The sequence below is a fragment of the Saccopteryx bilineata genome, chromosome 4, assembly GCF_036850765.1.
Source record: "Saccopteryx bilineata isolate mSacBil1 chromosome 4, mSacBil1_pri_phased_curated, whole genome shotgun sequence".
NCBI classification, from domain to species: domain Eukaryota; kingdom Metazoa; phylum Chordata; class Mammalia; order Chiroptera; family Emballonuridae; genus Saccopteryx; species Saccopteryx bilineata.
In genome coordinates, this window is record NC_089493.1 from 258,976,615 (window position 1) to 259,000,863 (window position 24,249).

At 45.5% G+C, this 24,249-nt stretch overlaps 1 protein-coding gene across 2 annotated transcripts in view; it reads right to left on the reverse strand.

Moving 5' to 3' along the window:
- MARCHF3 (membrane associated ring-CH-type finger 3) overlaps positions 1-24,249 on the reverse strand; it is a 157,987-nt gene that overhangs the window by 20,902 nt on the left and 112,836 nt on the right. For both annotated transcript variants that reach the window (XM_066274244.1, XM_066274243.1), the window contains exon 3: positions 22,087-22,291. In XM_066274244.1, coding sequence (XP_066130341.1) covers positions 22,087-22,291 — 205 coding nt within the window. The remainder of the gene's footprint in view (positions 1-22,086; positions 22,292-24,249) is intronic.

Consider the following 24,249-nt stretch of genomic DNA (forward strand, 5'->3'; position numbering starts at 1 on the left):
ACACAAACCAACCACCCAGCTAAACAAAACAGAAAGCCCCATGGTAATCAGCACCGCAGGGCTTGAGCCACAGAGGGATTCGAGTGCCTTCTGCTACCAGTGAGACAGCATTGCTCATTGGCTGCAAATGTACATCCGCGGTGAGCCAGGCACTAGTGGTTATTTTCAAGGTGGGTTAACGGAGGGTTCGGATCTAATTACAGTGTCAGTTTGTTAAATCCCTTACTGGTGGCTAGGGGTGAAGGGGGTGCAATGCCCAAGGACATTAGATCTGCCTCCCAGGCTCTGAGTTAATCGGCTTAAATCCCCAAGGTAGACAGGACATTGTGCAGGTCAGTTTGTACTCGAACCAGGTTACACTTTGGTGGCTAATAGCCCTGATCGATTAGAACCTTCCCCATGAATCTCTTTAATGAGAAACCATCATGAGAATGAAAGAAACTGATAGAAGGGATAACAACTGATAGAACTATAGCAAATTTATGGGGCGGGATAAAAAAAAAAGAAGGAGAACATGGTCTCACACTGTTGATTCACTTGGGTTTGTCTGCCTGAGTGCCTCCTGTTAATCTGACACTTGGCAGAGTTATTAACCGAGCGCTTGCCTTTCTTGGGGTGGGTCTCATTTTCAAAGCCCAACACAACCAACACTTAACTGCCTTGCTTGCCTGGGGAGCTGCCATGTGATGATCAAAGATATGTGACAGGTCCTTAGCATGATTTAAAAGTGAAGGTAAAACCTGAAAACCACGCATTTCAGTTAACTTGAAACTCAGCAGAGAACAAAAACAAACTCCTCCCTGAGTTTCAGATCCCTGAACTCTACAGACTATCAATGAATTTCAGGACAGCTGAAGCCACACAGAAAGAAATTCTGACTCTGGGGAAGGCCAGGAGATGCGTGCTCTAGATAGCCATCAAACCAGGCTTGGAGCATGCACCTCAAATGCAAACTTTACAGAGGATTTGCTCCTGATCTTAAAATGTCAATCTCCAGCTCTGGCCTCTCTCCAATGCTCCAGATGTGCATATTCAACAGCCCACTCAACATCCCCCCGGAGATGACTAACAGACAACTCAAACTTAATCTGTCCGAAACAGAACTCCTGGTTTAGCCTTTACTCCACGGCCCTTTCTTCTCCAAGTCTCCTTCAGATCAGTAAGTCACAACACCACCCACCCAGGCGCTCAGTCATCCTGATTCCTTTCTGTGTCTGCCCCACACCCCTAGCCCCTCAGCAAGTCCTATTCGCACTCCCTTCAACATCTATGTGGACTCCGCGCTTCTCTCCATTTCCAGCGCCGCCATCCCTGAGCCAGCATCGTCTGCTGGGGAGGCCACAGCCTTTCTGCTCCCACTCTGGCCGCCCCACAGTCCAGCTCCAAAACAACAGTCAGAGAGACCTGGTAAAAATATAAATCAGATCAGGTTACTCCCTTGCTTAAAACTCTCCGAGGGTTAGAGTAAAGGCCAAACTCGTTTCCTGGGGACTGCAAGAGACCTGCTCTCAGCCCTGCCCTCTCATCTCTGACCACTTCTCCTCCTACCTCTTCCCTTTCACTTCCAACCCATAGAGGGCACAGGCTTCGCCCATGTTCTCACATAGCTGCTCCTTCTCATCGTTGGGGTCTCATCTCACATGGTGCCTCCCCATTGAAAACACTCCTTGCACCTGTGAACATCGCCGGGCTATATTTTCTACACAGCACATGACACACTCTGAAATGGTGCTATTGATTTCTTTGTTTATTTTTTTAATTTTGTGCTCCCACTTCAGTGAGAGATCCGTGATGGCAGTCTATTCTTGTGTGCCTCCGCCCCAGAGTAGCGCTGGAACACAGTGAATGCGTAATGAAAACGAGTGAATAAACATTGAGGCCTTGACCAGAAATGATCTTACAATAGTAGACGTATTGAATGGACTGGTAAGGAGAATATTTATTGGCGTGTAAACATCACATTGTCAAGTTCACTGCTTTTAACCTCCTAGACTCGAGGCAGCATTCCTTATGGTTTGCTCCTTTTAGTTTTCCAAGAGAAATACCTACACATTGTTTTATCCCTACAAGGTGAAAAACCTGTAGTTCTTGCTCAAGCTTTTCCCCCCCAACCAAGATGTAAATAGCTGCAGAATACCATGCATTTGCCCATAGGTCATGAAATAGCGTGAGAAATTGAGTAAATTATTCAAGGTCTTTTGCACTGTTTTAGTCACAATTACTATCTTTTTTCTTTCCCCCTAGAGGAAAACTACCCTGAAATATATGAGAAAAAGAGAATACAAAAAAATGCATGTAAAAATTACACAACTCTAGTTCAACCAAAAATACGTACTGAGTACCCACTAAGTGCCAGATACTGTTGCTGAATCTAGTAACACCAGGGGGGGTTATTATCACCACCTTAAATTAGGATATGAAGCCTCAGTGAAGTTAAGTTACTTGTTCAACAGGACAAGGTGGAGGAGCTAGTATTTGAAATCTCCAGCCTGCTGTTCTTGCAACTCTTTCCTTCCACTTGCTCTAGCGCTACACAAAATCTTGATGCTAGTTTCTGTGTGCTCCTACAATGGACAAGGCTGGAGAAGGAGCTCTGTGCAGCGGACAAAACATGCCCTCTAAAGCAGGAAACGAAACACTGCGTCCAGTTACCCACTGGTCTTGGTTCCCCCAAATGCTGGGTGACCTTTATCAATTTCCTTCACCCCTCTGGGGGAGTAAAACATGGGAGTCTCCCTAAAAAAGGTTAGGGAACTACAGCTTTGAGGGGAGTCAAGAACCCTCTCTAGCTGTCTTAAGTTCTCACTTTTTGTTCAAAACATCAGGTTCAACTAAAGAGTATATGCCTCAGCTGTCAGTCCAATTCTCTTCTGAGCTCTAGGCCTGAGTATCTTGCTTTTTACTAGATATCTCTCCGTTAATGGAGTGAACATCTCACTCTCGACAAGGTCTGTGATGGAAGACTGGATTCACCTCTATTACCTCAACTCTCCCACAAATCGATTTTCTCCCAGGTTGCCCTACCCCAGTATGTGGCAACACCTCAGTACCATCCATATTCTCCTTCTCCCAACTTCCCTGGCCTTTATAGCCAGTCTGCCAGCAGGCCTGTTACTTCTGAAATCATGTTGAATGTGTTCACCTGTCTCTCTCTAGTACCACCACTCTTTCCCAAGCCATCCTCACCTTTGACCTGAGCCATGCGATAGCCTCCTCACTCCTCTGTTCCTGTTATCCTAGAATCTAGTTTCTGTAAAGCAGCAAGATCACATTACTTCCCTTGATCAACATTTCTCAATGTCTCTGTATCACGCTTCGATATCCATAGGCTTCAACTAGACTGCCCAGGGGCCCACGACAGAAAACTTAAAGCACCTCCCTTAACCTCTCACACAATGCTTGTTAGCAGTGCTTCTTCCTCTTTCAGAAATACTGAACTGCCTGCCTCAGAGCCTTTGCCGTGGCTGTTCCTCTGCCTGGAACTCTACTTCTCATAGTGGTTCCTTCCCGTCAGTCATACCTCTGCTTGAATGTCACCTCCTCAGAGAGGCCTGCACAAACCATGCGCATTCATTCTCTCACTCCCGTCATTCTTTACCACAACAGTTTGTTTCTTTCTTTATAACTTTTACCACTGTCAGAAATAATCTATTTATTTGTTTGTTATCTGTTTACTGAATTTATTGGGGTGACATGGTTGAAAACTATACAGGTTTCAGGTGTACAATTCTATAATACATCATCTGTATATTGTATTGTGTGTTCACCACTCCAGGTCAAGTCTCCTTCCATCTAATAACTTTATTTATTTTATTTACCTAGCACAGTGTTTTTCAACCAGTGTGCCATGAGACATGGTCAGGTGTGCCGTGGGGAAATTAAACATGGGTCCCCAAACTACGGCCCGCGTGCCGGACACGGCCCGTGGAGGCTATTTATCCGGCCCGCCACCAGCCGCCTCCATCGGAACATAAACATTCCCCTCACAATCCCTCCAGCTATCAGCAACAGGAAGAGTGGAGGCACAGGCTCACTAACCAATCACCTTCCAGGATTCATCCCGACCACTAGCGATGAACCAATAGTAGGCCGCCTCTCATCCACACCCAGGAAGGTTCCCCGCTTGGGCTGCCGCACACTTGTCATTGTGTGGCCGCGGAGAGTAGTTGAAGCTGCTACTCCTCCCCATTGTCCCGATTTCTAATCCTGGTCAGGACTGGAGGTAAATGTTGCCACCACTAGATGAAGCCTCAGCCTCAGCTGGTTATGTCTATCCTAATGGTGTATATAGATATTTGACCTTTTTCTTTTTAAAAGAGGCCCCTGCAGAGGATGATATACAATGCATCACAATGCATCACAATGTTATCTATATTGTATATGGCCTCCTGAAGGGTCATCTTTTTAAAGAGCTCAAATCTCTATATACACCATCAAAACAGACAGAACCAAGGCCCCTGCACCCAACTGACCATGAGCTTTGAACCCACAACCTCAGAGAGAACTCTAGTATTTATAAGAATCCTTACCTAGAAAGCAAACTTCTCAAACTGACAGTAGAGATGCTCTGAGAGCTTATGATATTATACAAGTACCCAACATTTTCTAAAATTGATTTTGTCCAGTCTCTATATAGAGAGAGTATTTGCCAAATTGATTTGAACCCACAACCTTGATGAAAGCTCCAGTATCTATTAGCGTGACTATATATATGAGGGGATGGATACATGGGACTGTATATATGAGGTTACATGGGACTGTATATGAGGGGATGTTACGAGGGACTGTATATATGAGGGATGTTACGTGGGACTGTATATATGAGGGATGTTACATGGGACTGTATATATGAGGGATGTTACGTGGGACTGTATATATGAGGGGATGTTACGTGGGACTGTATATATGAGGGGATGTTACGTGGGACTGTATATATGAGGGATGTTACATGGGACTGTATATATGAGGGGGTTATCCTTTTTTATTTAACTTTTTTTTTAAATAAATGTAATTTATTTAAACTTTAAATAAATTATAACAGTTGAGTGTCATTTTGTGTCATTTTGGTAGGTGGTGTGCCCCAGGATTTTGTCAATGTAAAAAATGTGCCGCGGCTCAAAAAAGGTTGAAAGTCACTGACCTAGCAGGTAAGCTCTGTTAGTACATGACATTCTCCTGGCTTGTTCAGAGTTATATTCCCGTTTCCTAAAATATTTAATTTTTGATTAATAATTAGGAACTGAAACAATATATAAAGTTTTCCAAACTGGAACATTGCTTTGGGTAGAAATTAAATGAGTTTAAGTGAAATATATACGTATGTATGTAAGACCACTCACCCTGATTCTCCTGATCAAATACAGTAAAGTAATTCTTGCGGCAGACAGCTGCTTTGTGGTGGCTCTGGCACTCACAGCAGCGATTTGGCTGAAGCATAAGTCATACTCAAGGACACCCGGGAGATTTGTGCTGCTCCCTGGAGGAGTTAGGCCAATAAGCCAATTAATGGGCTATAATGCTCCATAAGTACTATATTTGTGTCTGGGACATTATAATTTGGATTTGGCATTATTTAAACAAATGCGACACACACTCCCACCAATGGTTTGACATTTTCTGAAGATGAGATTAGCAACACAGCAGGATTAAATGGTAAAATAATTTTATATATTCACTTTCAACTTTGGATATAAGCAAAACAGGAATCATTTCTCTCTAATTATTTTACATCCTCACTGTGCAGAAGTGATCACAGCCAAATGAAGATGGCTTATCTGAAATAGGAGAAGACGCTGCAAACTAGGTGGCATATGTGATCAATGCAAAGCCAGAAATGTAAGAGGAGATGAACAACCAGGTGGGGATGGAGAGCAAGAAAACAAATTTGCAGAAGAAATTGATAAATAAGATGCACGGTGCCAAAAACAGAAATGATTTACTCTGGGAGGCAAGAGAGTCATACTGTGTAGTTGTTTATAAACAGGACACAAAGAGCAGCCCTCAGTCCCCTGAGTCCTGCTTCATTCGGGCTCTCATGGGCCCCTGACCCTCCAGCTGGTAAAGTTGCTGGCATCTAACACCCTCTCTGCTGGCCTGCCGCCAGAGCCTGGGCTTCTGAAACTTTGAATAATTACTTCCAGGAGGACAGAATCACGGGGTAAAAGGTGCCGGACAGTGTACCAAGAAAAAGACCCAGTTGGAACACGAAATGAGAATATAATAAGTAACATGAATAAGGATAATAAATCCCTATTTTGATAACTGGGGGTGTTTAAAGGAATATATAGAGAGAGATCATATTCAAAAGTATTCAAAATGGGACTATATATATATATATATATATACACACACACACACATGTATTTTTCTGAAGTGAGAAGCAGGGAGGCAGAGAGACAGACTCCGCATGCACTCAACTGGGATCCACCTGGCATGCCCACCAGGAGGCGATGCTTTGCTCATCTGGGGCGTTACTCCATTGTAACTGGAGCCATTCTAGCACCTGAGGCAGAGGCTATAGAGCCATCCTCAGTGCCTGGGCCAGCTTTACTCCAATGGAGATTTGGCTGCAGGAGGGGAGGAGAGAGACAGAGAGAAAGGTAAGGGGGAAGGGTGGAGAAGCAGATGGATGCTTCTCCTGTGTGCCCTGGCCAGGAATCGAACCCTGGACTTCCACACGCCTTGCTGATGCTCTACCACTGAGCCAACCAGCCAGGGTTGGGACCACATTTAAAAATCTGTATCCCTCAGACATAATGAGAATGGAAATATAAGAATGACCCAAGCAGCATGTGGTGGAGGCATTTCAATGAAATGTAAAATAGAGGATAGAGAAATTGTCCCAGGGTCACCGACTCCCAAAGTAAGCAAGAATAGAAACACTGTGAGAAAGGGGAAAATTTCTGCTAGATGAAAAAACTGTGAGAAGAAAGGAAATTTTAGGTTCACAGTTCCTACAGGCCAATGTTTTGCTGCCATAAAAGACCCCAAGTAGTTAGGAGGTCCTGACTGATCTTACTGACATTAGACACATCCTAGCAACAAATGGATTTGGAATCTCTTAAGGCTCCACTTGAGGCAATGGCTTAAGTTCATGAGCCGTGGTAGTATTAGTTTGAACCTCTTTATTTTTGTTTGAAACTTGCCATCCTCAAATTTCAAAGGGAGCCCAACAGCATCCAAGGAATTTGGACTATGCTATGTACTTCATGCTCACATTGCCTAGGCTGGTCGCGATTTTCAAACTTTCAAACACAGCCTTCCCTAATCTCACATCTAGAGTCTCCCTCTTTCTTCCCAGGGCAACCCAGACATCTGTGTGTACTGCTCCCTGGGACTGTGAGGGTATCTGTTTTTGGATATTCATTAGATATAGGGCCCAGGTTATCAGAACACCAGGAAAAAATATGCCATGGTGTTATATGAGGCGAGGGCGACAATTTCTATTTTGTCGGCATTACTTCTCGTGATTATGTTCATTAGTTGTAGACCAGTGGTCCCCAACCCCCGGGCTGCGGACCGGTACCGGTCCATGGGACATTTGGTACCGGTCCGCAGGCCATTTGGTACTGGTCCGCAGAGAAAGAATAATTAACTTACATTATTTCTGTTTTATTTATATTTAAGTCTGAACAATGTTTTATTTTAAAAAAATGACCAGATTCCCTCTGTTACATCCATCTAAGACTCACTCTTGATGCTTGTCTCGGTCACATGGTACATTTATCCGTCCCACCCTAAAGGCTGGTCCGTGAAAATATTTTCTGACATTAAACCTGTCTGTGGCCCAAAAAAGGTTGGGGACCACTGTTGTAGACCAATTTGCTACAAATCTCACGAAGCTGTCTTTAGGGCAGACATTGTTAAGGTGATAGGGGCAACAGCTCAAATGACACGGGCCATGACATCAAGGACTGGCATTTACAGAAGGGCACGCCAGGGGCTGGCTGGCTGAACACAATTCCTATCTATGGGAAAGCTCTGCTTCAACTGGGAGACACATATAGATTTTTAGCTTGAATGGTCCTGAGACATGTGTCCCCTATGTGTCTCCAAGGCAGAATCAAGCCAACCATGGAAGGACCCAAGTTAATAACTAGCCCAGTCCTGCATATGTGCAGACCCAATCACTAGCTCTCCCTTCAAGACTAGCGAATTATATAGAGTGGCTCTGGACGCAACAGAGCAACGCCCTGGATGGGCAGAGCATCGCCCCCTGGTGGGTGTGCCGGTGGATCCTGATCGGGTGAATGCGGGGGGTCTGTCTGACTGCCTCCCCGTTTCCAGCTTCAGAAAAATACAAAAAAAAAAAAAAAAAAGACTAGCAAATTATGGCCATTGTCGTGGCACCCACAGAATTATAACCTGGCCTCCTTACAGAGTAAGAAGTTTACGGTGAAGTGTTCAAAAGTTTCTCTTATTTTTCATGTTTAAAACATTTTAAGGGTGCAGGAGACATTTTTGGAATATATATTTGCCTTGCCATTTACATAAGTATGTATCTAGATCAGAGGTCCTGGACCTAGGGTGTAGGGCTTCAGAAAACCTGTGACGCCTTTGAGACTGTATTTGAACACTGGATGCCTATGCATTTCGGGGGAGAGAGTTCAGGGTTTTTTCCCCTTCAATGATATGCTCTTTTAAAATGCACGTATTTCATATACACATTTTATAAGGTGTGCAATATGTTAATTTGATACCTTTAATACTGTTATCATTGCCATTGTAGGGATATCACCACTGCTACCATGTTACATAATTATGTTTTCTTTTAGTGGCTGGGATAATTAACTTCTAGTCTCCTAGAAGGTTTGATGACTACAGTACAATATAGTGATCTATATCCATTATAATGAGTTTCAAGCTTTTCTCAGATTCTCAAGCATGTTTGAGAAGAAGATGCACTGTTTTAGAGCATTTCTATAAAATGGCTTAAGACACTCCTTGGTCCAATCCAACTTTCTGAGGTTTGAAGAATTTAAGAATATGATCAGTAGGCTCTCATCTTTGGGACAAAGTTTATTGTTCCCACATCGTGTTCAGTATTTACCCAGGGACAGAGGGCTAGGCAATAATTTTTGAGCTTGAACACCCATGTGTGAACAAATTAAATTCTTTTTTTTTAAGTTTTTTAAAATTAATTAATTAATTTATTCATTATTAGAGAGGAGAAACAGAGAGGGAGAGAGAGGAGAGAGAGACAGAGAGAGAGAAGGGGGGAGGAGCAGGAAGCATCAATTCCCATATGTGCCTTGACCAGGCAAGCCCAGGGTTTTGAACTGGCGATCTCAGCATTTCCAGGTAGACGCTTTATCCACTGCGCCACCACAGGTCAGGCCAAATTAAATTCTTTAGCACCTGAATCCCAGCCATTTCATTGGGAGCAATTCAGGGTCAGCCATCAGCTAGAGCCCTAGAGAAAAGAGACCCTCTCCAGCACGTCCGGAGGCCTGGGGGACTTCCTGGCCTGCATAGCGCAGCGCAGTGTGCTTAGAGGGTAGTCCGTCGCTAGCTGGCATCCTTGGCTTCTCTTACTCTGTGTTTGTTACAAGGTCTCAGTAATTTACAGAACTCTCCCTTCTTTCCTTCTACCTGTCCTCTCTGCTTCTGAAATAAGAACCATTTGTGTAACACCAATACTTAACTTAAGAAAGACATGCATTATACGGTTGTAACCAAACCTGATGCTTTCAGATGACCTACTTATATCTTCACCATGGAAAAGATTGACAACAAAACAAATTCATCTAAACTTCTGGGCAATCCCATTTACTTTTAAATGTAAGAATGGAATTCCAAACACTAAACACACTCAACTACATGCCAGAAGGTAAATCTATGGATATGGTATTTTGTGAATGAGCTTTTAAATAAAAGAAAATCTTATGTAATATTTTAAAAAAATATATGGGCAGTAGGATTTGATTGCCTTTTGAGAACCCATCATGTTGCTTGAAGCCTGGTTAAGAACAAAAATTCACCTAGGACACAAAATGTTTTATTAAAAATAATAATTGCATAGTTGTAGGACAGCAGAATTGAGAAGCCAAACAAATTAAATTAACTGGATTAAAGGAAGAAAAAGACTCTCATTGAGCAAAGATGGCCGAAATTCAGACAATATAAAAAAAGGTCAATGTGCACATGATTTCTATACAATAATAGAGTGAGGCGGAGAAGAGGGTTTTATCACATGAACTGTGACAGGGAAAAGGCACAGCGTTATGAGGGGGACGAGCCATGGGCAACTCTGTGCCAGTTTCCCCGTCTCTCAAATGGAGGTGGTTACGCACACGAAGCGCAGAGCAGCGGAGCGCCTAGAACACTGGCGGAGCGTAAGGACTCAGACTCCGTAAACGATAACGAGTCGTAGCAGTATATTAAGTAGCAGTATATTAAGTAGTAGCAGTATATTAAGGTAAATAGGATGTTGAGAAGGAATCAAAAACAAATAAAATTATAGCAAGGAAGGTTAAGATACATTTTCTTTCTTTTTTTTTATATTTTATTTATTGATTTTTTTAGAGAGAGAGGAGTGAGAGAGAGACAGAGAGAGAGAGAAGGGGGAGGAGCAGGAAGCATCAACTCCCATATGTGCTTTGACCAGGCCAGCCCAAGGTTTCGAACCGGCGACCTCAGTGTTCCAGGTTGACGCTTTATCCCACTGCGCCACCACAGGTCAGGCAAGATACATTTTCTATAAAGTCTGAGTCTAGACCTTGTAAACATGATGATAAGTGAAGGAAGCCAGTCAGAAAGGACGACACTCTATAGGATTCTCTTTACAGGAAAGCTTCAGAATAGGGAAATCCATAGAAGTATAAAGGGATGGGCCAGGGGTGGGGTGGGGCTGGGAGGATTGTAGAGAGAAGGCTGAAGGCAGGCTTCATTTTAGGGTGATAAAAATATTCTAAAACGGACTGTGGTGATGGTCCCACAGCACTGTGAATATGCTAAGTGTCACTTAACTATACACTTCAAATGGAAGAACTATGTGGTATATAAATTATCTCAATAAAGCTGTTTAAAAAAATCTGAGACTGGAAAACCCCCTTACTAAAAATAAATTGAAGTGTCCTGTAGATTTCCCTAAAACTATCCCTCCATCTTGCATAAATTCTGGTTTTTGGATATTTCCTTTCTGCTCGCCCCATCTTCACCTAGTAGGGTTACTTTTCAGATATATATCTGACGGGTACGTCTTATAAACAGCTGAGAACATGTATATCTTGATGAATAAATATCTTCTGGGTTTCAACATTAAAGTCGTGGACTTTAAGCAGATGAGTCAGTGTTTAGAAAAACACTAGAACCACTTTATTGCTTCCATCTCTCTTGCCTTTGGTCCCATCATCTAACAAACACAATGCCAAGCACAGGCCTGGGGCAGGCGGAGGGGCTGCTTTAATTTCCAAGATGGTGGCTGTTTCCCCCACACCTCCCAATGTTTGCTTTGATTGTTTCTTCCCAGACACAAGTCCTTCAATGCCTCCAGGTTCTATTTTACCACTTCCTGCTGCTCCTACTTGCCAGCATTTCCTATGTGCCATATTAGCCGTCTCCCTCAGAGCCTTAACAGATTTAGAACCTCCCAATTTATCCCAACTTTCCATTTCCAACAGGATCGCTGGAGGTGAAGCAGTGATAAAATAATGTGTAGAAAAGCTTTTGTTTTCTTTTTCTAATCTGACTTCAATCATCACAAACAAATGTACGCATTTTCGTAAGTGATGCACCGAAGAATGAAACCCGGTTTTCAGTATTCTCCGGGCTTCAAAGCAGTGTTTTCTCTTTCATGTTATACAAGGGCAAACATAACTTTCCTCTCCTGGATCCATCACAGTGTGGCTCTCCTCCTCTCACTCTGTAATAATGGATTGTGAAGAAACAGCTTTACTCCAGACGACCTCACAGGGTCCCTATCTCTTCAAGAATGAAGGCAGGCGGTGACTAGGCACGGCACAGAAACACACGTTCCGTAAAAATGGAGGAGGACAGCAAAGCCACCACACGCGACAGGGGTCTTTCTTATCATCCCAAGTCTGCTGCACCTGCCAAAAAAGCGCAGCAAAGAATCCAAGCACTTATACAAATAATTCAAGAGAAAGACCAGCGGTCTCCTTCAGGAGCTGTAGAACCAGTTCTACCAACCTGAGTTACCTAGATGGCAGTCTTGAAAGAAGCGTACCTAACAAGAGTGTGTAACAGTACTATGAGTGATGAACCTTCCCAACCATGTGTGAAAGGAGGGGAAGGGCTCTTAAACATACTGAGTTCACCAGGCTTTCTAATGACCTCTCTCCCTTACAACTAATCTCAGAAGAAATTGGTGGAACGATAACTCTGTAAAATAAAGACTCAAATGCAGAGAGAGAGAGTAATTAGATGAAAAGAAAAAAAAAAGACAAGGTATGTATAAAGTTCCTTTGCAACTGAGCATGACTTTTCTACCTTCTAATAGGATGACACCTAAGAGCTTTGTTCCTAGCTAGACCAGGTGTAAGGAGGCACGCAGTGCTAATGCCATCCCACTGTCCCAGCACACAATTGGGCCCTGCTTGGGGTTGGTTTTTTAATGCACTCTATTTTTTAGAGCATTTTTAGGTTCATAGCAAAATGCAGTGGAAAGCACAGAGCTCCCACACATCCCTCGGCTCCCCACCTGCATAGCCTCTTCCCTTATCAACATTCCCACAGCACATCTGCTGCGCTGGATGAGCCTACACTGACACAGCATTATCCCCCCAGGTCCACAGTTTACATTAAAGCTCACTCTTTGTGTTGTGCATTCTGTGGGTTTGGACAAATGTAGAAAGACCATCATAGCATTGTGCAGAATAGGCTCATCGCCCCCCAAATCCTTTGTGCTCCCCCTGTTCATCCCTCCCTCCCAGCTCCCAGCTTGGGATTTAATAGAGAAATTCAGCATCAAGAGAAATCAGGTCTTTATTCCTCATTTTTTCATCCCCCCCCCTTTTTTTTCAGAGACAGAGAGAGTCAGAGAGAGGGATAGACAGGGACAGACAGACAGACAGGAAAGGAGAGAGATGAGAAGCATCAATCATTAGTTTTTCGTTTTGACACCTTAGTTGTTCATTGATTGCTTTCTCATATGTGCCTTGACCATGGGCCTTCAGCAGACCAAGTAACTCCTTGCTCGAGCCAGCGACCTTGGGTCCAAGATGGTGAGCTTTGCTCAAACCAGATGAGCCCGCGCTCAAACTGGCAACCTTGGGGTCTCGAACCTGGGCCCTCCGCATCCTAGTCCGACGCTCTATCCACTGCGTCACCACCTGGTCAGGCTCATTTTCCCCTTTCTGAACTATATCAAGTCCCTTAAAAAGCTGGCCATTGATAAAGAAGCCCTCAGTTCTGTGTGTGCTTGCATGTGTGTGTGTCAATGAGCAAGTGAAAGACAGTACTTCTGAGCTGAGAAGGAAGAAGCCAGGTGTGGTGGCAAGAGCAGGGCCTATGGAGCCAGAGACCTGGATCCTTCTTCTCCTTCCTAGCCCTGTGGCTGGAAGTATTTACGATCTTTCAAGAATCACTTAACATCTTGGAATCTTAGCTATCTCACCTATAAAATGGAATAATATCCGTTATAGGGATACTCAAGGCCCAGAAATGAGACAGCTCTATTCGGTGTTTAGCATGTGATATTTTCCCTTTGCCTAGAAAACGGTAAATAACTTAAGCAGAAAAAAGAACTTTGGGGGCGGGAGAACCTTAAGGGTAAAAACAGATGGACTCAAAGTGCAATTAGTGCCACTGGATGGAAGTGTCATGTCCAGATCTGTGCCTTTTCTAGAAAGCCAAGTTCTTAGCACAGTCGGGCGTGGCAGGGTGTCGAAGAATAACCGACCACGCATCTCCCACTGCTTCACGGAGGGACTGCTCCCCTGGGCTCGTTCTAATACAACCGTCCACCACGCAACATTTAACCACAATCATGTACTGCTCACAATGTTTCACACCACTATTTGTTTCAGAGCGCGTATTCTTTTTCTGGAGGTAAGTGTCAGTGGTTGCCACAAAGCAGAAGAGGTAGGAGGGCCGGCAGGAAGCCCTCGGAGGCGGGAGTTTGAGGCGTATTCTGTAACTGCATCAGAAAGCTGCACCCGGCCTCTGCACTTATGTCTCCCTTCAGTTCATCCCAGTGTCTCCTACCTACACAGGCCACTCCTGAAAGCCAATTGTGCCTTGTTATTTTAGCAAGACTTAGGAGAAAGATGATTAGCGAACACAGCAGCCACGGAGGGACACTTGACCACTCGTCTATCAGACTCCCCTTTACAAAACCCTCCGCCTCCGGCTGCCTTCACCTCCAGCTCCCGCCCTCGAACTCCCACATAATAACTGCTCGATGTCTGCCTTTCAAAGCAGGTGTCCTATTTATTCTTACATACGGATCAGCTCAAAGGGTCTAGAATCTTTCAGGATTATCTGCCTCATTTTGTTTATTTCCTCTTACTCTTGGCCCGCATGTTCTTAAGAAGAGCCTGGCTGCATTTTCTCCTATATTTGAGACCACTGAGGATAAATTAGTAAAGACTACAGACATTGTCTCTCTGCTAACCCAAGCTGCTGGCCTTTTAAATGGTTACGTCACTTATGAAAGGCTAACATTCGTTACTTTTAGGTGGTGGACACACACCTGGTTTGCTGTATTGTTCTTTCTCCTCCTCTGTATTTTTAAAAACAAAAGAACTAAAATAAAAAAGTTGTATGAAAGGACTCTTGGTGTTTTGCATCGATTATGTCTCTGTTCCTCAGATATGGAGAGGTAGGGGCAGCTACTAGAATTTAAGAAGGTCCTCTTGAGATCATGGATTCTAATTTGCACTGCAAGTATCAATGAAATAATAGAATCTAGATGTGTAATTCTTTTTATGCATGGAACTTGATTTTCCCTCCAAATTAAGCCTTCGCCAGCTGTGGATGGGCTACAAGCACAGGCACAAGGAGGCAGCTCGCTTCCATCTGGGGCGGCCGTGGGAACACTCGGTTGGCTTGCTTTTTTAATGAAGCAATTTTTTTTTAATGAAGCAAGCTGTGAATTTAACAGATACCTTAAAACAGCTTCTTTGTAACTAAGCTTTAAGTAACGAAGCAACTGCCCAATTAATAGCTACCCAAACCAGGAGAAACAGGCAAGCTTCAATAACTGTGGGATCAAGGATTGCTGGACTCTGGTCACCAGGCATGTCAGCTCCACAGCTGGCACCAAGGACGGTGACACAACCCACTCAGAGGCCAGTGGCCGGCCTGCCTGTTCAGTGACCTTACCAGAGGTCAAGGAAGAGCTCGGCCAACACAGAGGCATACTGCAAGTGTGATCCAGTCACTTCAGCTCGCTTACAACAGGAGGGAGATCGTTAGGGTCAGCCTATACTACCCTGAGAGAAAGATATGTCGACAGAAGACAATGCATATAGCATTAGAGAACGCTTTTAAAGGTGGGAGAAATCACCCGACTCTGGAATCTCAGCTGCAAACAGTAAACAGGTAGTGTAAGAGGGTGAAGAGGGCTGGGTGGACGCGAGCAAAAGGCAAGGCCTGGGGAAGCTGGAAAGTGCATGTCCCACTTAAAGGCATTCAAAGTCTTAAAAGTTACTTCAATAAAGCACAGCTGTGTGCACGAATGAGTCTGCCAGTGGGTGAGGTCTGCTTTATTTTACAGGGGAGGAAGCTGACGCACAAAGAAGAAAAATGACTTGTTTGGGTTCTATCTGCAGGTGTGGGGGTGGGGGAACAGGAATCCACCGCTCCCAGCAGTGAGCCCAGTGCTGTTCCTACTACAGTTCTAGAACGGCAGCCCCAGTTGTGATGTTAAGCCCTGCTGGGGAAGGTCACTGGCAAAGATTTCAGTTAGTGGGACCTTTATTCTGTGGCCCATAAAATAGACAATGAGTCCCTTCACACACTCCCCTCTGGTACCTGACATTTCCTTTGTCCTTCCTGCTATGTAGCTCTTTCCTCTGCTTTAGGAGGCCTGAGCCTCACGTGGGTCGGGTGGGAGCGTGGCCTCAGGTAGCTGGAGCTGGAAGGGAGGGGCCTAGTCAGCCTGGAGTGGCAGAGTAGGAAGGACCTCTGACCGCACACCCTGGAGCTCACGTGGCGGCAGTCTGTGGCGGACATGGGCGTGGGAACTGGGAACTCCTGGTGAATTCAACTAAACCCTCCACATGCTATTTCACAGACGCTGGGGTGTGGACTTCCACGCTGTCCCTCTGGAACACAACACGGAGTGGAGGGCAGCCTGAATGTAGGGCCAGGAGACCCTCTTACTTTTTCTCACGGAGGAATCTTGACCTAACATCACCACCGTAAACTTGTTTCTTCACCCGCCAGATGGTTAACAGGAGCTCCCCCTGCCAAGACTGCGGTGAAGTGTTTGCTAGCACAGTGCTCGGATTCCTGAAAGCTTGACCAATACTAGGCGGGCCTGGCTCTTTCTGATTTGGCCTGATCTGCCCAACCCCCAACCACACTTCTCTAACTCAGACCAGCGTTTCCCTGCGGAGCCCTGCAGTGCGCACGTGCTCCTCTCTGGTTCCAGCGCTCCTCTCTGGTTCCAGCGCGTACAGAACTCCCCACCTGCCATGCCTTAAAACCAGACTGATCACCGATGGAGGCGGGGCGGGGGCGGGTGGAATGATTTGCCAGAATCACCGCATTTGCTGTGTTGCCAGTTTGTGTTATACAAAAGCCCTGTCCAATTGAGTCTGTCTTAAACTGTCCTCAACAGGCAAGGGGTCAATTTCTATGACTTACAACCATAGGCCAAGAACATGATATAGTTTGCAATTGGGGGAGGAGAGGGACTCCATCCATTTATTTAATGAGCAGGTGCTTCTTGACTGCGTGTCACATGCAGTGATTATGGGCTAGTCACCTTACTCACTGGGCTGCACTCACGAGTTGGAATAAAGAGAGGAGCTTGTCTGCCTTCTTTTGAAGAACGGAATAGGTGCTCCTCATGCCTGGGAAGCTCCTCGAATCAGTTTATATCCCCTAAGGTGTCATCCCCTAATTACCCCAAAGGTCCAAGGGCTTGCTGATGAAAATGAATACGCTAAAACCAAAAGCTCACATTTTTCCTTAAATGAATATATTGAATCAAAACAAAACAAAACCCCCAACAATGAGAGTCTAGCAATGTCCCCATCTACATCTGATCTGTACCCATCAGGAGGGTTGAAATGAAGTCTTCAATCTACTAAATAGCAAGTGCCAAGGTATAGAGTGGTTTCCCCATAGCAGTGCATCCCTGCTCCCTGCTGAGCTGCAGATCCCGCTGAATCCAGGGCATGTGTCAGGGCCATTTTCCTCCAGTGGCTTATAAAAAGAACGCTAAATAAAAGGTTTGAAAAAAAGATTCCTAATCCTCACCCCCCTCGCTTTACATCCCATTGTCCAGAGTGATCAATATGCAGAAAGACACCCAGTTTCAATTTAGTCAAACCTCTGATTCACAGGGAACAGCTTTTAATTGTTCAGACAATTCTTATCAGTCAGGTGGGTTTATGTGAAGGAAACAGAAAGATGGAAACCTACCTAACCACTCCCTCTGAAAAATCGCCACGTCTCCCTGATTGGAGGAAGAGCAGATCCCCAGCAGCCTTTCCTCCAGATTCTCGTACCCCCCCCCCCCTTTCCTGGCTGTTTCATCTGAAGCACAGCATCCATGAGCTGATCTATTACTTCACCAGTTTCCCGGGCAAGGCTGGGTGTTACTGATGCATGTCTTAAGAAAGTCGGGGGCATCTACTCCCATCAGCAGAAACTGATGTTGCAAGCATGCAATTTGCACACAGTAAGATGGACTTCCCTGGCAAACTGCTCAGTTAGATGTGTAATCGTGGCCGCAGGCTGGAGCCGAGGCACGTGATTTTGGGAAACGAGTCATGGTATTTTTATTGCTTTATTCCATTTTACCCTTATAAAAGAATGGTATCAGAGTTCAACTTAGAATTGAGGAAAACTAAAAATGAGCAGGAAAGAGACCATAAAACCACCCAGGCCGGTCATTTAGGGAATCCTTTTATGGTTGATGGATGTCTGTTGACTGCATTCTACCAGGTCATTATTCTTGGGGATAATTCACCTCGCAAACCGCCACATCTTCAACAAGAAATATGTAGTCTTCTGAGAGAAGTGCCAGCTGTGTAGGTGGGAAACACGTGTGTGTCATATTTGCTCTTCTTTCTGGATCAGCCTAGTTTGAATGTTTTCCTTTTGAGCTTTACCTTGTTGGACACAGTCTATATGAGATTTGCATTAGCTGGACTGTAGAGGAAATTCACGCACATCTGAATAAACCAGATGAGCATGATGGAGCTCTTGGGTTGAAACTTGCTTACTTAGCAACAAGAAAATATTTAGGGTATAAAATTGGCAATGAATTTACCAAATGAGACTAAAAGATGTAGTCTGGCCATGTAGGCAGGCAGGTAAGTAGACGGTAAGTAGACACACACACAATCAATTTACTAAGGTATAAATTATATACTATACAATGTATCCTTTTAAGTGCATTTTTTGCACAAGAACTATAGGCTTGGACATTTAACCTTATAGAGCCTCCCAGGGAGAGCTCCTAGCTCGCCTTCCATCTACTGCAGCTCAGAGAAACTGAGCCACTGCCCCCACCCAGATGGAGGTGACGCTCACTTTGGGGGTGCTAATAAAAACCAGCCCCCTGATTTGGTCATTATGAATAAAAATCAGCATTTTGTGGGGAGGGGGACAAAAAACTTGATGTAGCAGCCCACGTGCAGATGCCAGCTGGGTTCCTGACCTGTTAAAAGTGTAGCCCCAGCTGCTGGCTGCAGGGAGTGAGGGAGGGGCGTGGAGGGGAAGTGTCCTCGGATGGTGTTACGGAGGATAAAGGCTGTGCTGGCGAAGGACTGAGCTTACTGCAGAGTGGGAGTCTGAGGTGCTCAAGGAATTCCGACCACTGTTCATGTCTGGGTGCTGACAAATAAAATTAAAAAATGACTTTTTCATCCGCATCCTCTAGCAACGGGAGCTGTTATTACCACATTGATTGTAAAATTAAATGTTATGGAATTTTCTTGCTTTAATGAGAAGGCAGATCCAACTAGTAAATAAAGTAATGATTAAAGCAATTAATTTTTTTTTTTTGTTTGTTTGTATTTTTCTGAAGCTGGAAACTGGGAGAGACAGACTCCCGCATGCGCCCAACCGAGATCCACCCGGCACGCTCACCAGGGGCAACGCTCTGCTCTGCCTACCAGGGGGCGATGCTCTGCCCCTGCGGGGCGTTACTTTGCCGTGACCAGAGCTACTCTAGCGCCTGGGGCAGAGGCCAAGGAGCCATCCCCAGCGCCCGGGCCATCTTTGCTCCAATGGAGCCTTGGCTGCGGGAGGGGAAGAGAGAGACAGAGAGGAAGGAGGGGGCGGGGTGGAGAAGCAAATGGGCGCTTCTCCTATGTGCCCTGGCCGGGAATCGAACCCGGGTCCCCCGCACGCCAGGCCGACGCTCTACCACTGAGCCAACCGGCCAGGGCTGATTAAAGCAATTAAAAGAGTGAAAATGAGAAACAAAGTAATGAAACATTTAATGCTTATCCCAAACTGGCAGGTTTTAATGATTTACTGAAAAGATTCATGTCTATCTGGAGGTAAATGCATGGCGAAGCAATGCTCTCTGTGAATCAACCCTCCCTTTGCTAAGGGGAGAAGTCAATTAGTAATGTCATCTGTTTAAACATTTCCTGCACCTGGTTCTCATTTGCCCTCCAGCTGGGAAACCAAAGACAACCTTGTTTTATTGCTTGTGGTCAGACAGCAAGTTCATTTTGCCCTGGGATGATCAAACAGCCGGCCTCCCCTGGCTGGGGAGGGTTTGCCTTTCACTTTCAACTTGTTCAATCATTATTAAGTCTGAAAAATGTCACATTCCATTTGCGCAATGAAAGTTTCACCACCAGCAACCGTTTGGGTGAAGTTTCCGTCGGCGAAGCCCTAAATCTTGCAGCGTACCTCACACATTTTCAAGGTCATTTGCTTTGTTTCCTCATTTAAATGACAGTTGCCTAAGATCCTGGAGACTGTCTGCGGCCTGACACAGGCAACTCTGAAGAAATATCTCTGTGTGGGTACGTTCCCCTCCCTGAGAGTCTGTGGGTCCCCTGAGAGTTACTGCATTGGTGTAATCTGAGATAGCAGGGGTCCCCAAACTTTTTACACAGAGGGCCAGTTCACTGTCCCTCAGACCGTTGGAGGGCCGCCACATACAGTGCTCCTCTCACTGACCACCAATGAAAGAGGTGGCCCTTCCGGAAGTGCGGTGGGGGGCCGCATAAATGGCCTGAGCGCGCGCGCACACACACACACACACACACACACACACACACACACACGCTGTCTGACTCTGGGAAACCAGCTGCTCTGAGGAAGCTACCATATCAACTTGGGGAAGTTCCAAAACATTTCTAGAAAGGAGAAACAGGCTTCTTTTTAGCTTTTGCCATTGGGCTCGAGGAATGTTCACCTCCTTTGTTTATCATTTCATTCTATCTCCTCCTCTGCAGAGAAGCTCTGACATGTAAATCCCAGTGAATGTGGCAGAGGGCCAAACCCCTGATGGGCACTCTATAAATATGAATTCTGAACGTGGTTGTCAAGCAGCAAGATGGCTAAATTAAGAGGGCATTTGATCTGGAGTCTTAAAAAAAAGCATAGAGTTTACTGGGGCAAGTCAAATAAATTTGTGCCATTTGGCAAGCAAGTCATAGTTAAAAACAGGCCTCGGTTACAGGTCCTGATTAAAATTTCAAGGTTAAACCCAAAAGAATACATGTATATATACACAAAGCTCTCCGGAGCCGTGAGTGCCGAGGCGCTAACATACTGTTTTATTTTTTTTTTATTTTTATTTTTTCATTTTAGAGAGAGAGGGAGAGACAGAGAGAGAGAGAGAGAGAGAGAGAGAGAGAGGAGACAGAGAGAGAGAAAGGGGGAGGAGCTGGAAGCATCAACTCCCATATGTGCCTTGACCAGGCAAGCCCAGGGTTTCGAACTGGCGACCTCAGCATTTCCAGGTCGACGCTTTATCCACTGTGCCACCACAGGTCAGGCTAACATACTGTTTTAAATGGTCTCCCAGAAGGGCTTCTTGATTTCCAGCTTTAGTTTAATACCACAGTTTTGCTGGGTCAGCTGTTGAAATAAGGAGGCGATTACCGGTAGGTCTGGATTATAGGCACAACGTCTGGGGTCTTTTTCATAATGTATTAGAATGTTTATTGTTGCCAAGATCCAATTTTTAATTGACTAGTAGAAATTGAAGATAGGAGAGTGGACGGAAATAGTCCAATGATATTTTCCAATTCCCCCAGTTAATACAAGACCAGACCCTTAGTTTACAGAAGAATCATGTGGCCACTAAAACATAAAAGAGAATGTCCTAGGCTGACATTTTAATGGCTGGGTTGACACCACCACCTTTAAAAAAAAGATTCTAATGCTAGGTTATTAGTTGAAAAAAACTTGTGTATAATTTCCTAGGAAAGATTTTTTAAAATTCATATACTGTGTATGTATGTACCCAGTATTCATCCAAGTGCTTAATAAACATCAACTCATTTAATTCTCATGGTACTTCCAAGAGGTCAGGTAACTTACCGAAGGTCACGGGACTATTCAAACCACCAGGCACCTTAATTTTTTCATAAAGACCCCTCAGAATTAGGCCCACTGATGTGTTGCTTCAAGGTGGGCAGCAGATGGGGTGTAAAGAGAAAAGTGACTGCTTGCTCCACTTCACAGGGACAGAAAGATGGAGATCAAGTCTCTAAACCTCCCCTTTGCCTCACACTGGTTTCTTCTCCTGTCTCCACCTCGTGGAGGTTAGCTCTACTGCGGCTCCTGAGTGAGTTAGTGTGCTGTCTCTGTGTCACGCATGCGTGTGTGTGCGCACACACGCGCACACACACACACATTCTCACACAGCTATTCCCGTGCTTCAGTGAAGCTACACAGCATTTGTGATCTGGGCATAAAAGCAGACATCATCTGCTCATTAGAGCTAAGTTCTCAGGACATGCCCCAATTACTGACCTCCATTACCGGCCTGGGTTTGCGCTCCAGTGAAAACTTGAAGTGGCAGAGTTCACAGTAGTTGGTGTTCGAGGCCGACAGCCAGTGCTCCAGGCAGCTCCGATGAATTGTCCCCAAGGTCCCCGTGCATTCACAGGGAGAGAGCAAGTCCTCCTGGCTGCTGCCCTCGTGGCAGATCCTGCACATCGGCCGGTCATTGAAGGGGCTGCAAGAGAAGGAGGGGCACCGCTGGTCACTGGGCGGGAAACCACTGCTACGCGGACGGTCCTCTGGCTCTGTGTCCTTCAGACCCTCCCCAGTGGCAGCTGCTCAGAAGAGACACCTGCTTCAAAACCCTAGCTCTACACTTGTACTTGGCAACGGAGGCCAGTGCCACAGTCCTGGAGCATCTACTTTTACCAATAGAAATAGAAAGTAGCCCGGGGCCGGAAGTGAGTGGACAGAAGCGACATGTTACTTCGGCCCTTGGTACAGATGTAATTCAGGCAAACTCCCAATTAAAAAATAAAAACCATCCCTCGCCATGAAGGGCAGAAATTATTTTAAAATGACACCAATTGTAATTTCTAGACAAATTGTGTCTTTTGAACCTGGCCAGGACACTTTTCTTTCTTTTTTTTTTTTTTTCATTTTTCTGAAGCTGGAAACAGGGACAGACGGTCAGACAGACTCCCGCATGCGCCCGACCGGGATCCACCCGGCACGCCCACCATGGGGCGACGCTCTGCCCACCAGGGGGCGATGCTCTGCCCCTCCGGGGCGTCGCCATGTTGCGACCAGAGCCACTCTAGTGCCTGAGGCAGAGGCCACAGAGCCATCCCCAGCACCCGGGCCATCTTTGCTCCAATGGAGCCTTAGCTGCGGGAGGGGAAGAGAGAAACAGAGAGGAAAGCGCGGGGGAGGGGTGGAGAAGCAAATGGGCGCTTCTCCTGTGTGCCCTGGCCGGGAATCGAACCCGGGTCCTCCGCACGCTGGGCCGACGCTCTATCGCTGAGCCAACCGGCCAGGGCCAGGACACTTTTCAATACCCAGAGATGCCCATCGTCCCTCCTTTCAATAGTGTGAGAGACACGTTACCTGGCCGCCAGCGCCTGGAGCTGCCACTCAGCACAAAGCTGAATAGCAGGTCGGTCCTTTGAACTCTCCTAGGATGCTAAGGACACTAGGCTGAAAGGAGTAATGAGTATGTTTGACCGAGGTGGCCTTGGTCTAGAACTCTGCCTTTACTTTGGAAAAACCACGCCAGCACGTTTTCTGCAGGCACCGGGTATAGCGGCTCATGGGGCAGGCTCTGGAGTCCAGCTACTGGGCTCGGTCACCAGCTCTGCTGCCTACCAGCTGCCTAGCTTTGGGCAAGCAGCGTTCTTTTTCTGTACTTCAGTTTTCTCATCTCTACAGTAGGTACAAAGATTGGTGCCTTCCTCACCCGGTGATTGAGAGGATGAGAAAAGACAGCTTAGACAAGGGACCAGCATGTAGTAAATGCCAGGTTAATGCTAACTATTTTCATTCACAGAAATATTCAGGCCAGGGAAAATCAAATTACATGGCCATAAATCAGTGGCCAATGGAAGGGTCAAACAAAGATGACCTCATTTCTCCATGGCTACTGTGTCCCGTCAGAGGACTACCTCTTTCTGATCGATGTTTTTATACTGCGTGAGCTCTCCTTTCCTGGGCAATAGATATTAAAATATGTCATCCATGGTATGTGCCAACCTGAGGACCAGTCTCTTCTCCTGCTCTCCCCTGTCACTTCCAGTCCCCCAAAGACGATAATGACACCACCGCTCCCTGACACCATCTTTGGTCTAAATGGAAATAGCCATGTAAACACTACTGTTTCCCACAGGCCTTTCAGGGGACGATCCTGGGAATGAGTGAAGGGTGAAAGGGGATTAAAAGAGAAAAGGACATCTTCCTCACTTGCCTAAAAGACGCGTTCATGCTCAGTGGCAGGAAACGCAAGTTTATAGTTGACTTTTTCTCTCATTATTCCTGGCCTCCTTCATTTATATTGAGCCACTTGCATGTAGAATCGTAAAACTGACTAGTTTACATTACTACGTGGTGGGAGAACATGTAAAAGTGGCGCGCGCGCGCACACACACACACACACACACGTGCACATGGTGGTTCACGAGGCTCAGTCATTTTAACTCT